Source organism: Oncorhynchus kisutch, linkage group LG24 (assembly GCF_002021735.2).
Source record: "Oncorhynchus kisutch isolate 150728-3 linkage group LG24, Okis_V2, whole genome shotgun sequence".
NCBI classification, from domain to species: domain Eukaryota; kingdom Metazoa; phylum Chordata; class Actinopteri; order Salmoniformes; family Salmonidae; genus Oncorhynchus; species Oncorhynchus kisutch.
In genome coordinates this window covers 16,773,959-16,788,588 of record NC_034197.2, presented here as the reverse complement: position 1 = coordinate 16,788,588, position 14,630 = coordinate 16,773,959, and the positions used below count along the sequence as shown (strand labels likewise).

General features: G+C 42.9%; 2 protein-coding genes across 7 annotated transcripts in view; one reads left to right on the top strand and one right to left on the bottom strand.

Moving 5' to 3' along the window:
• LOC109868914 (protein phosphatase 1 regulatory subunit 12B-like) overlaps positions 1–7,706 on the top strand; it is a 37,838-nt gene extending 30,132 nt beyond the window's left edge. For all 3 annotated transcript variants that reach the window (XM_020458676.2, XM_020458674.2, XM_020458677.2), the window contains 2 exons: positions 1,115–1,165; positions 4,405–7,706. In XM_020458676.2, the coding sequence (XP_020314265.1) occupies positions 1,115–1,165; positions 4,405–4,491 (138 nt within the window). In that variant the 3' untranslated portion in view covers positions 4,492–7,706. The remainder of the gene's footprint in view (positions 1–1,114; positions 1,166–4,404) is intronic.
• LOC109869431 (synaptotagmin-2) overlaps positions 5,687–14,630 on the bottom strand; it is a 72,706-nt gene continuing 63,762 nt past the window's right edge. For all 4 annotated transcript variants that reach the window (XM_031803394.1, XM_020459586.2, XM_020459585.2 and 1 more), the window contains exons 7-9: positions 14,363–14,480; positions 13,584–13,717; positions 5,687–12,295 (exon numbers count right to left, since the gene is read on the bottom strand). In XM_031803394.1, coding sequence (XP_031659254.1) covers positions 12,080–12,295; positions 13,584–13,717; positions 14,363–14,480 — 468 coding nt within the window. In that variant the 3' untranslated portion in view covers positions 5,687–12,079. The remainder of the gene's footprint in view (positions 12,296–13,583; positions 13,718–14,362; positions 14,481–14,630) is intronic.

The following is a 14,630-nucleotide window of genomic DNA, read 5'->3' as shown; positions in this document are numbered from 1 at the left end:
CTCGGACCAGATGTTTGTCCACTGCTGTCGATGTACCTGGAGAAGAGCTCGGGCGGCACTTTTCAAGACCCACTCCAGGTATCGTCGATAAGCGGACCACCACCAGCCTCCAGCTCCCCATTACCGCAGAGGGTATGGCTTTCCACTCGGGACCTGCCCCATTTCATGGGGTCCTTTTCCCATCTCTAGGGTCCTTAGTTCCCCTGCTGTCCATCTTGTTTTACCGCGTACCCTCCGTATTCACCCAACTTTCCATGTGTTTAGGATTAAGCACGTGCCTCACAGCCCTTTATCTTCTGACTCCAGGCCCATCCCTCCCACCGTGTCATCGATGGCCATCCAGCATACACGGTTAAACGTCTCCTTGGTGTTCGACCATGGGGCAGGGGTTTACAGTACCTGGTTGACTGGGAGGGTTATGGCCCAGAGGAGAGGTGCTGGGTTCCCGCTAGAGTCATCCTCGACCCGGCCCTCATTGCCGACTTTCACCGCCGAAATCCCGGTCAGCCAGGTATGCGCCCAGGTAGGACACCAGGTGGCGTCCCTAGAGGGGGGGGGGGGGTACTGTCATGCCCTGATCTGTTTCACCTGTTTTGGTGATTGTCTCCACCCACCTCCAGGTGTCTCCTGTTTTCCCCATTAATCCCTGGTGTATTTATCCCTGCGTTTCCTGTCTCTCTGTGCCAGGTCGTCTTGTTTTGCCAAGTCAACAAGCGTTTCTCCTAGCTCCTATTTTTCCCAGTCTCTGTTTTTTCCTAGCCCTCCTGGTTTTGACCCTTGCCTGTCCTGGCGCCGAATCTGCCTGTTCTGACCTCGAGCCTGCCTGTCCCCTGGTACTGTTTGGACTCTGACCTGGTTTATGAACTGTCGCCTGTCCCCGACCTGTCTTTTGCCTACCTCTTTTGGTGTAATAAACATCGGAGCTCCACCATCTGCCTCCTGTGTCTGCATTTGGGTCTCACCTTGTGCCCTTATAATCTCTTTTCTTCTGATCTCTTCCATGTCATATTACTGTGTGTTTGTTTCTGTATGTTCATTCCACTATGGGCTCATTATCATGTGTGAGAATTGAAAAATGACCCGAACGACCTGTTCTAACATTTACCCTTCTCAGGAAAAACAGGCTCTGGAGAAGAGGGTAACAGACATGGAGGAGGAGCTCAAGGTAAGGCCTTCACTGTAACAGGAAGGGCGGAGGTCAGTACAAGGCTCTGCTTGGTAATTATAGGAAAACAGGTGAGGTTGAGGGAGCAGGCCAAATTTCAGGCTCATTATCCAGCATCATTCTGAGTATCCCCTGCCAAGGTCAGGGCTCAGGAAAGGGAGTGAGAAACTCCACGCTGCTACAGTCACACACCCAGCAGCACAGCCTGCTGTCTGTTATAGGCTACACATATTTAGCATTTCAAAGAGCAAGGGGGAGAGCAAAACAGCAGCAGGATATCTTTCAGGACTGAGTAGACGTGAACCTAATGTAAGTTGGAACCACTTCTAGCAATATCCAAAGGTTATGATGACTACTCAGCATGTGACACAGAGATGTGAGACGGAAGACGGGAACAGAATGTTTGACCCCATGTTGTGACCCCATGTTGCCTCAGCAGGAAGCTGCCCCAGTGAGAAATTTCCGCTGTGGGTACCAGCCCTGAGCCCCAAGCATGAGGCAGGCTGGCTCAGGGCCAGGGAGGGGGGACGGGACGGTGAGTGGTCTGGTCGCCACCAAGAAGTGATTGACACCTGCCTGTCACCTCACCCCTTTAGAGACCTGGGCATGAACACATGTCTGTGCACACAAACATACACATTGCACACGTTAGAGTACATACACCAGATACGTATGTAAAGTCATATCCCAGCAGGCTGGCTGTAATGTCATTACAACAAGAAACCAGGTTGCTTGGATGTCATTGCAACCAGTTTTGCTCACTGGGATAGAGATATGCACATGCAACATTATACTGACATGCTTTTCCCCTATTCACATATTCTGGTGTGTTTCTATACTTTTCCCTGTGCCACAGTGTCTGTCCAATGTGTGGAAATTCTGGTTACTCCCTATGGCTCACTGATCTTTGGTTTTCTTCTTTTGAATAAAGGGCTAGGATTATTCCTGTCAGCCTCTGAAACTTCAGCTCTGGCAACATTTGGGAATTTATCTACAGGGCTTAGTGAAGTCAGCTCTGGTAGATATCAAAGAGATCAAGAGCGTTAAAACATCATGATGGATAACTATGCATTCTCTCTCAATCTCACCCCTCTGGCTCTCTCCTCTCTACTCTCTCTCTCCACTCCAAGAAACTTTTCAATGGTGGTCCTTCAGAACAGTGTGTTGTGAAAGGCTTACCGAGACAGCACAGAGGAACAGTCTTACATATCCATTAATTTTTCAGTCCGAGTAAAGGCAGACTTCAAATGGTTTCCTCCAAAGTGCCCTGGGGTGTTAGCAGCTGGATCTCCTCCATCTCTTTCTCCCTAGTCTTCTCTCTTTCTCTCTAGCCTTCTTCTCCTCACTGGGCTTCTCTCTTCCTTTTCCCCCAGCTTTTCCCTTCCCTTCAGGCTAATCTGAACTTCTTCCTGTTCTACCTGACTTTCTTCTCCTCTCTGAGTTGCTGAGGGGAAGCCTCTGAGCCACATGGGGCTTGAATTTCCTCTGTCTCTGTGTGAGCTGCCTCCTTGCGTGCCTGTGGTTTCCCTTAGGAATGGCGTCAATCCCCAGACCTGATGTTTACCTCAGTCTTGCCAGGGAACCCAGGGAAATTAATAATTTCCATTTTCCTATAAGTTATTGGGCTCTCTTACTTATGCTGAAATGTAATGTTATATTGAAAGTCCCCTGCCCACTTCTCACCCCAGCATGACTGACAAGCTATGTAATCCATACAGCATCTCCCCAGCCACTGCCTTTTTAAAACTGCCCAGGTTTGTGGAGAGCAGAACTAAGGATAGCTCCTTGCTGTGCTTAGCTTTTCTTTTGCATAGATTTTTCTTGTTTCCTTTTACAGTATCTATTTGTGTGAATGTTGTTGAGGAGCTCCTCAGTGTGTACGTCTGCCTCTGTGCGTGATTGTGTGTGTTTATATCTCGGTCTCCTCCCATGCACTGGCCTGCTCCCCTGCTCTGTCTTTCTGTCTCTCCATCTTCCTGTGTGTATAGGCCCTCCCTGTTCTGGCACTGCGGAGCGGCAATGAGCGTCTCTTGGCTGAGAACAGGGCCATGCTGCGTGTCCTCGCCCACCTTTCCCAGATGGCCTCCCTGCCTGAGACCGAGGACCTCTAACCCCCCCTGACCCCCAAGCCTCCACCTCTCTACCCCCCTCTTCCTCAGCCACACATCCTCCTCTGCCTTCCTCCTCCTGGTTCTCCTCCTGCTGCACCTCCTCCCCTCTCTGCTGCTGTGCTGCTGTACTCTTCTCAGGCAGGTTCCGCCCACCTCTCACTCCTCCACCTTTTGGCCTCTCTCACTCATGTGGCATACCTCTTGCTGACTCTTGCTTGAGAGACTGCTGCATGGCCGAGTCACCAATGGGACCTTGTGTAGGGATTAACATTTCATTGTTTGCCTCTTGCTACAGTGTCCAATGTAGTGGCTGACAGGGACATTTTGTCTCAATCATGTGGCAATGGAATGTGTAATCTCATTGGCATCCATTAACTCACTAAACCCTTTTCCACTGGCCCAAAAAACATGTGCACATTAGTGTGTGTGTGTGTGTGTGTGTGTGTGTGTGTACTACATACAGCTTTGACGGAGACAGAACAGGACAAACAGTCCTTGTTCTCCAGGGGCATTGGCAGTATGCATTGTCAAATATAATACATGACAATATGTTGCTATTTGATTGTGGTAACTGGACTAGACAGGGGTGAAGAGATGAGTGCATCATCGTCTGTGTTGGCTTTTTCATGCAAGCACAAAATGTTATTGTTCACTGCACTGTCTGTGGGGGATGGGGGAGATTTTGACAAAGATTGTGGCTATTTTTAATCATTACTCATGCTGTGGGAGATGACCTAGATTGAGGAAGTTGATCGCCTTGCATCTCTCTCCCTTTCGGTTCGCAGTTTGCAAATAGAACCATACACCCAAATAATGTCCCTATCATACTGTATCAGCGTGCTCTCATTGCTGAAAGCTAGTCTTTTGTCCACCCTTTGCATGTCGTGACTGTAGAGTTCAATCATTTAGCAATGAGTTCTTGGTGATTTAAATATTGAATATCATTCCTAATTCGCCTGTAAATGATAAACAATGTTTATATCATGTCTGTCAATGTCCCTCAGCAGAAGGAACATAGACAAGGCCGTGTCCCTTCCACATATTTCTGTCTACAGTATGCGTCACTACTGTTCCCTACAGAGAACAAGCTACCATGACAATCTAATGCTGCTCTCTCTGTTCCTGTAGGTCTTGACAGAGCTCAAATCAGACAACCAAAGACTGAAGGACGAGAACGGGGCTCTGATTCGTGTCATCAGCAAGTTGTCCAAGTAAAAGGGTGGTGCCCCCTGTAAAAAGTCAGACACGTCCCTGATGCTTGCAACGTGTCACTATCATTAGCATTCGGTACCCTCCCACCCTGACACTGAACCATGGTGCTTAGTGACACCTACCTGCCAGCTGTTCTCAGAGGCATGGTGAGGAACCTTCCAAATCCGGATGACCCCTGCCTCGACCCTTGACCTCTATGCTCTTCGGCCCACCTCATACCAGTAGGTCAAAGGTGTGAAGAGCACACAGCGTCCGCACAAAGAGAATGTTGGTCTGGGGTACAGTAAACTGCGAAGCTCCAGACCAGCAATCTAAACAATATCACATCCACATATTTTACCTGTACATCACAAACATACTGTATTTATTTTGTGCTTCATTGTGCACTGCAAAAACAACTTTATTTTTCTCAAACTACTGAAAAAGCACTCATAGGAATTACTTTCAATAATCTTTCATTGCAGTGATAACATTACACATTGCCATGAATGCTTCTGATGTGAGATGTTGTGACTTGTTTATGATCAATCTTTATGGTTTGTAGTTCAATTTCTGTCACAGACACTTTTCTCTGAGCTGCTCATCAGTGTGGTCTACTATAGTCTCTGAGATGTCATACTTGTCACATTTGTTAGATATTTTAATTATTTATTTATGCATTTTTTGGTTTAGAATCTTTGAACCTATACTCAACTATATTTGTACCGATATAAAATGAATGTGTCCTATTAAACCGTACCGTTGGAGCCCACATAGTAACTTATGTTGGAAGATGGACAGCCTCTTTTTATTTCAAGTGAAACATGTACATGATTTGTAATGCACAGGGAACAACATACAAGGGCCTTCTTTATGTGCCTTTCCTTAAAGACCAATACAGCTATCAGTCTAATGAACTGTACGTAATATTTAAAGACAGTATTTTATGTTGAAATAACTTTACCATGTATGTTATACGAGACCGAAATACTGACATTCTACTAGTACACACAGCTGTGGTTTGATCACTTGCTTAATAAACTATAGATGGTTAAATAATAAATCATCTGAGTTCTCACTACCAATGTGCCATACATTCCAGATATCTTGCGAAATTAATGGGTAGCTCATAATCCAGCCCTCTGATGATGAAGATGAAATCCCCTTGTAAAGAACAAAGTCAAGTCATGATGCACAGACAACACATGAATCCAAGCTAATTAAAAGGCCTTTATTTCCTATTTGTTTCGTACAGAGCTGGTAACACTTATGATAGATCTGTATTGAGTTATTTGGTTCCCTCGATAACTTTACAAGGATCCTCGATGCTCATTCGCTGACGGGCTGTAGGGAGTTTTTATTTGAGCAACGTTTTGTGTCCAGTCAAGGGCTAAAGCATGCGATCCACAGTAGGCACAAGTACTGACATGAACACACGCACCACAACACTAAGACACAGAGAAACACAGCCTGAGGACGCACAATCTCATGGTCCTCTGAGGCTTAAAAAGAGGATGAAGAGAGAACAAAGGAAAACAGTCTTTTGGAATACAATCCTAGTATGGAGAATGAGGAGTGAAGGAAAAGTTCAAGGAGTTGGTACTATTCTGCGCATTTTGGCAGTACTGTATATATATCCATGTTGTAAACGTGAAGGACGACATTCCTCTGAAAATCTGTCATTATAATTCTGGATCCAAAGACCTCCGCGAGCCCAGTTCCACAACAACAGCACATTAATGGTAAGACAAAACAGTGACTTCATGGTGGAAAAGTTCAATAATTGTCTCTTCAATTGGCCCTACTGCAGTTTCGCATTCTTAATATAACACAAAGAAACACAACACTAACCTAGTGATTATTACAGTACAAAGCGAGCTACGCAAACAGAGACAGGAGAACACATCGTTAGGTGGTGAGTGACCTATGCCCAATGACACCCCCTAACACATTGCGGACATGGAAGTTGGAGAATATGATGGACTCTAGTTTGGAGAGTTTCTCTTTAAGTCCCATTGACCCCTTTTTATAATGTACTTAAATGTCATTTAATAGAAGCAAAGCAGCCAGTAGTACAAAATAACTGTGGTATGTAGTGTGTGAATCATCATGCTCTCAATCCGTTGTTTCTCCCCTGCTGAGATATAGCCTACAGTTAGTTTCTGAAGCAGTTGTGCATAAGGTAGATACAGTTTATCAATTTAGGCTATCAACAAATCTGTAATACTATAATAGCAATCATTTTAAACTCTATTAACCATTGTAAATAAAAACATGTTTGTTAATTATTTTCATCACCACAAATGTACAATTAGGCATGGTTTATGTATTCTGGGCATGCAGATATATATGTTTAGGTATAGTAAGTTGCAGTAGTACTGTGTTTTTTCACTGCAACAGCTCACTTTATAAAGGCCCTATGCTTTTTGTTCCTATGACACAGGGCTTCTCAAAGTGGGGTCCATGGTCATATCTCAAATCATATTTCAGGTTCAATGAATCTGTGGAATAAGTTTAGAGGGTGTAATACAATGTCATATTATTCATCTAGAATCTATGTTCTTAACCCTGGGCAACATGGGCCTGGGAGGCTCACAGGGATAATGGTATCCACAGTGCTCCACCAATTATCCATTTTTCTTCTTAATAATTATTGTACCTCCCCCACAAGTAAATGCTTTGTAATTTAAAGCGAGAATCCTTAGTTGCTACATCCATTTTTGGTATGGAATACCATAATACAACTTATAAATGCCTCATGAGCTTAGTTCAACTGTCATACCGTACCCTATCAGAACCCAAAATATAAGCTTGTTTTACTCCAATGTTTGTAAACGATGTAAACGTAAACAAACACTGCATAGCCTCAACATATTGTTAAAACTATCATTTTGATTGTGTGGATGGTCAGTCCTTGTATCCATATCTCTGTCTATGCATTTAAGAGTGGTTACATTTCTCCAGGCCCATCACTCAGCTTTTTACCAAAACACAGTTTATTGTTATTGCTTCAATTTAGGTAGGGTTTCCCAAACTCAGTCCTCAGGACACCAAGAGGTGCACCTTTTGGTTTTTGCCATAGTACTCCACAGCTGATTCAAATAATCATCACGCTTTAATCATGTGAATCATCTGTGTGGTGTTAGGGCAAAAAAACGAAACACTTCCAACTTGAAAACTGCAACATTTTCTCAGATGCCAAGAGGTGGGCCTTTAAAATGTTCCTTAGTCTGGCCATGCACTTCTGAAGTCACAGTAAAACTCCCTGTATGCTATATATATATATATTTTATTTTTATTTTTATCTCACTCAAGTTATGAGGGGGTCCCTGATGAATTTGCTATCACAAAAAGGGTCACCGGCCCCAAAAAGTTTGAGAACCTCTGCTATAACACACATACACAAAATACAGACAAACACACAGTTCTCAGTCTCTTTCCTCCATAGAGCTAACTGTCCAGCTGGTGGTCTTGATTGCAATGACCGTGGCAGTGTAAAACGCATTGAAACAATCTTTTTGACACAAATGTGCTGTATATTAACCTTTAATGAAAGTTATCTTATCGTCTAATCTGCATCCGCATCAGTGGAATTATTTTGGCTCTGAAATAGATTCAAACAGATTACTGATGAGGATTTTCATAGAATTGTAAATATAGATGGATATACTGGCAGTATTTTAGAAAGACACTGAAATCTTCAACTGGATTAATGTGCCTCGGTTCGGTCACAGTCCAAGTTGATTGTAACATTGTAACATTGAGTGAAGAAGCAACATCAATGATCCTGCTATTACATTGTTGCAAACATGTTGAATGGGACATCAGACAGCACTGTTATTATTTAAATCGTGTTGCCATTAGACAAAGTGTTGAGTTGACACAGCTAGTTTCCATCAAGTGGCTAAGATTATGCTGTAGATTATTTATCTTAACTCTACCGTTTACCATGAACGCACCAGATGTTGATCAAAAAAAGTATGCTGAGGCTTGGCATTGGTACAGGTTAGATATAGATTGTTTGGCATATCGTTGATCACGATATATCATAAGTCATGTCTGTAAAGCCACTGGAGATGAAAACTCTGCTGTTCCGTGACAGCATAGTTCCTATAGAGGGGTCCATAGCCCGCTGTCAGGGTCCTAAATGAATTGCACTCAGCCCAAGGATCACCGACAGACCAGCCTGACACACAGTTGGATCATGTAAATGTTCTGCATGCCGCCTTTTGAATATTTCCGATAGCATCTTTTGACATAAGAAGACCATGACCCATGATTCCTACTATCAAAACAAGGCATATACAAATGACATCACAGGAAAGAAATCTGCTACTACATTTAGAAAATAAAGACAACTTCAACAACTTCATAGTAGAAAACAAAATCACATCCACTCTACTAAACTCACAACTGCTCAGTATTTTGCCTTCTGGAATCTAGATGAGTACAGAGTTCTGAAGGTAATGTAGAAGAGAAACACTGAACTAGGAATATATAGATGTGTCATCAAAAACACTTCTCTAACTCTAGTTACTCAGCAGAGCTCTAAAGAGCTAGGTGCTTGAGTCTTATGGCTTTAGTTTTGATCTAATTCAACTATCTGTATACACATACACATATTCCTTTAATAAACGCTGTCAAATATCCAGAATTGTAAAAGGGTATCAGGTCGTTAAACCAACGCAAAGTGAAACAAAACCAACAAATGTACAATAGGGGTCTTTTTGTCCACAGTGTGGAGATGTGTGGATTCAGTTCTGTCTCATTTCAGCATTGGCACTGATCATTGGAGAGTTCCACTTCGGGATATATATATTTCTTGAACTGTGAGACCCCTAAATGTTTGATATTTGTCAAGAAAACAACAATAAACTTAAATAATCACAAAATAAAACATTGTATGAATAAATACATATGAAATAAATGATGATTAGTCCAAATGAAATAGCACAAGGAGTTAGATAGCAAGCATGCAGCTACGTTTTCATCCTACATGAACTCACACACAGTACTTCACAACGCACTTGCTCAAAAGTTCAGGCGTGGACAGGATCGTATTTCTAATATATTATGACATTCTCTCCAATAACCCATTCATGGAAAATAATACACATTTGATTCATTTCGAAAATATACTGTGCATCGTTTTCCTCCATTGTTACAGTATTAAAATGACAAATGACACCCACATACGTACGTACACAAGATATAATTGCTTTATCTCTAAAACATGCTCTTATGTACAGTATTTTGTAGAAACATGCATGAACTATGTATATAGGAAACTACACACCGATCGGTTGTTTGATTGCTTGCATGTCGTCTTTTCTTTAGTGTTGCTTTTTGAACATAGAGAAGAAACTAAATGTAAAACATAACTAATCTGACCCCTACTGGACATATAAATGAAGAAATGGTTGTCCAATAGAGAAAAGTAATACATTAACCAACAATCACTACTGTAATTCCCAAAAGATCTTCCAGTATAAAAGTTATCAAACTGTTAAAACATTAAATTGCTTTGCTTGTTCTTTAACACAATCGAGTCGTTTTTCGTACCATTTAGTTTTTTTTAACAAGATGGTGCACAGGAACAATTCATGTTCCATCAAATGACCAGGGTGGCTCTTATCTAATTATATTTTGCTTGGACTTTTACATGTTTAAGAGGGTAAGCAAATTGTACATTTCATTCAGTCATATGACCACTTTTATAATCAAATTTATCCCAAGAGAAAGGTCAAAGTGTAAAAATCACTCATTCAAGTGAAGGATCCGAGGAGCAGCATTTGACTAAAACGTGTCTCTTTCCCAATCAGCAGACTTTCTAATATGAGACCTGACTTGTGTGGCTGTACACTCCACAACCAACTCAAACTCACAACATCTCGTCACAAAAACAACATAGATCAAAGAACAACGTCTATAACCACATAACAGAGTGATATCCAGTATAGTGCAATTGGACTCAGCAGTTTGGCCATCTGTGTATAACATACACACAACAGTACCCCCTTCCAGACCTTATCCTTTCAATCAAACTTAAGAGAAAATGTTCTCAGAACAATCAAAGTATAGTCACAAGACAGGCAAGGTTACAAATGATCAAACCAAACAAACAAAAACAATGATTCACTCAAATTCCCTCTCTTGGTCTTGTTTTTTAAAGTTTTTTTTACCAGGAATTATTCATCATAAAATAAATTGTTAAAGCTCTGGTTTTTGGAGAGTAGGATAAGCAGAACAGAACATTTGGATTTAAAGTGCTTGAGGAATAAAAGTGTTTGAAGTTGAAAATAAGAGGGTGAGTAAAAAACAACACAGCTAATTGGAAGGCGTCCCTGGTAGTTGAGAATTGCTTATTTCATTTCTTAGAAGGCTTGTCTCCTTTATGACTGTAAGACGGATACAGGGATTCCTTTGAAGAAGTGAAATCCTTGTTGTGAGTCCATGACTAATGGCAGTAGCACTGAACAGGGAGATAGATTATATATACTAGAGGCATTGGAGGAGAAGGTGGTAGATTGCAGGCAGTAGAATAGACACCTGACAAACAACATTGTGTCAACCAGTGTCCCATTCAGTCCTTTGAGTTTCCACATAGATATTCTCTCTCTCTCTCTCTCTCTCTCTCTCTCGCATGCTTTCCCAGCATAGCCCAAGCTAGACCCTTACAGTGGCTCATAGTCCCTTTATCCTAAACACGTTTCACATCTCAACTCTGTTGATTGACAGCCACAAACTGTGTTATCGAGAGACACTCTAGAGAGACTATCCCCTGGTTAATTTCAGTGATATACTTAGACTAGTCTCAGATCATTGAACAAGAAACCAATCCAGCACCAGACAGAGGTTTTCAAATCATGTTGCGGAGCATTTTGAATGACAACCCGTTTAGAAAGAAAGGCATGACGTTTCAGTTTTCTCTCAGTGTACCTGAGAATATGGGTGAGCAGATGAGCTAATGATCAAAAAGGCAGTGTGTTAACAGTGTGGGGTATCTGGATATTGGCTATCCCTACTCTTTACCCAACTCTAGGAATGTAGTTCAAACTAATGTAATCTAGTCAGTAAGTAACTGGCAGGTGTGGAGGATGGTGCAACAATACACCCAAGGAATGAACCTGCTTGTGTTTTTCCTCTATTACATGGCAGTATAAAGCATTTGAAGTATTAAGCAGTATTGAAGCAAACGTTTTCTCTAAGGGGAGGGGGTTGAAAAGGTACAGAAAGAGTGAATACATGGTTGTACTTTCCTCATCCTCCATCACATCGGACTCCTGTTTTCACACGCCAGGCTTCTATCTTCATGATAACATGTTACTAACTGCAACCCCAATACAAATGTATGTTTCCAATGCAATCAAATGAGTAATCTGTCTTGTAACATCTCCTTGTGGAATGGCACAGCTGAGGGGGAATACAACGGTTTTCTATTCTATAATGTTTTCATCACGTCAATTAGGATATGTATATTTATGTATATTTTGAGGTGAAGGGTGTAGAATCGGTTGGTGTGTTGGTTTGGAATGTAGTATTGGGAGATGTGTATGACCAGGGGTGAGGTGGATAGGTAGGTTTGGGTATGGGTGTTTGGGGTAGAGGAGGTTTACTTCTTGGCGTTCAGGGCTGCCAGCGAAGCATCAATCTCCTCCTCGGGCTGCAGTGGATGCCACTGAGCGATGGGGCGGCGAGGGTTGGCCAGCATGTCGGACCAGTGCTTCAGCTGGGTGCCCGTCGCCTTGCTGCCCACCCAGATCTTTCCGATGGCGTCGTTTTTACCAATCTTGTCATAATCCAGCACTGTGACCACAGCTTGGATTTTCTAGGGAATGAGAAAAAGAAAGGTGTTACATTATTGGCATTTATAATGATCTTACAGAATACAATTGTATCATCTAATTCCATGGTGCATGTACTGTATGCCTTTGGGCACTTTGTTCCCACCCAGCTGTACACATTACTGTCATTTAGGGTGTATCATCCAATTCCACAGGTATTAAAGCAATGATACACAAGGGGGTGTGATTTAATTCTGGTTTTAGCACGGCGTGCTAATCAGCCCTCTGAGAAACAGAGACGCTCTGATGCATATAGATGGAGCTACTAGCAGCCCAGGCAGGAAACTCCCTTCAGCATGGATGATGTTGTCACACTGCCAGTGCATGTTAATCACATCCACTTCCTCCTACACCTCATCAGCATACTGTACATGTATGTTTTTAAGTGTATGTCTTAAGTATGTCACATCATCCACAGTTTTGTGATATAGTATATTTTGGTTTGTTCTATGCCCTTACTTGACTGTGGTAGGATAATTAGCTAAGTGCCTTTCCCCGCGGGCACATTTGAAGGCTTCAGAGGGATCAGTTGAGATGTATTTGCCATTTTTAATTTTTTTTTAAAACATTGTACCTTTATTTAACTAGGCAAGTCAGTTAAGAACAAATTCTTATTTTCAATGACGGTCTAGGAACAGTGGGTTAACTGCCTGTTCAGGGGCAGAACGACAGATTTTTACCTTGTCAGCTCAGCGATTTGAACTTGCAACCTTTCGGTTACTAGTCCAACGCTCTAACCACTAGGCTACCATTCTGTGTAATTAAGAGGAAGTCTCCATAAACTAACTAACTAACTAACTGATTGACTGACTGACTGACTGTCTGCCTGCCTGCCTGCCTGCCTGCCTGTCTGTCTGTCTGTCTGCCTGCCTGTCTGCCTGTCTGCCTGTCTGCCTGTCTGTCTGTCTGTCTGTCTGTCTGTCTGTCTGTCTGTCTGTCTGTCTGTCTGTCTGTCTGTCTGTCTGTCTGTCTGTCTGTCTGTCTGTCTGTCTGTCTGTCTGTCTGTCTGTCTGTCTGTCTGTCTGTCTGCCTGCCTGCCTGCCTGCCTGTCTGTCTGTCTGTCTGTCTGTCTGTCTGTCTGTCTGTCTGTCTGTCTGTCTGTCTGTCTGTCTGTCTGTCTGTCTGTCTGTCTGTCTGTCTGTCTGTCTGTCTGTCTGTCTGTCTGTCTGTCTGCCTGCCTGCCTGCCTGCCTGTCTGTCTGTCTGCCTGCCTGCCTGTCTGCCTGTCTGCCTGTCTGTCTGTGCGTGCTTTGTTCCCAGCTGTACACTCTACCTGCATCTGCTCAATAGGGATCTCAAAGCTGAAGGACTCGTTGTAGTATGGATTCAGAGTGTTCTTCTTCACCGTGGTCTTCTTCTTCTTCAGACGCTTGCCATTCTGCATCAAGTTGATCTTCACATAGGGATCTGCACACAGAGCGAGCGATACACACAGCCAGGTATTAAAACAAGCCTGATCACAGACTCACTACTGGGATAAATAACAAACATGGCTCTTTTGTAGCTTACTAGATTTAGCTTCCTGCCCATTTATCACAGTTTCAGCAGAGTTTGATCTTTAAAACACAATACTTCACTATCATCAGGGCTCTAGTAACAATACAAAGGAACCCAGCAGTGGCTGCAATGCAGTAAACCGCCAGCAGATGGTTGCAGTGCAGTTTAGCTGAAGGGAGTGGAGCTACTGAAAGGAGAGTGGTGGGTACTGCAGAGTCAGCACGTGAGCACAGACTGAATCGCCCCGGAGATTGGTTGCTTGCAATGTAGTCTACAGCAGCAAGGTTTGACTGGTATTTAGCCTCTACCACATTATAATGCACAAAGAAACACTGAAAATAGCTGTATTCTTTTTTATTAGCTCTCTAATGGGAATACAGATTTGGGTTTCGTACTGTGTGAATGGGTAGAATACTGGTGCTTACAGCACAATGTCCTTGTCCTTGACCAAGGGGAACACATGGAAACAGGATATGGGAGGTAGGGACAGCTTATACTCCACAGTGCATCTGTTTCCAGTGTTTTGTTCACAGTGATTATCTTTCCATATTTCACCTGACAGTCCTCCCACGTCCATCTTCTTGAGGTTCTTGGCCTCCAGGATGCAGATGGTGAGTTTCCCGGCAGTGGGCACGTAGCGCAGAGAGATGCAGATATCTCCCAGCTTCTCTTGCTGCGTGTGGGATGGGAGAAGAGGGCGAAGAGGAGAACACAACGTATTCAATGTAATAACATTCATCCTCAATGTTCATTGTATGCATGTCCTTACCCATAAGAAACACCTATATAAGGGAACCATTCACACCATGAGGATAAAAATCGC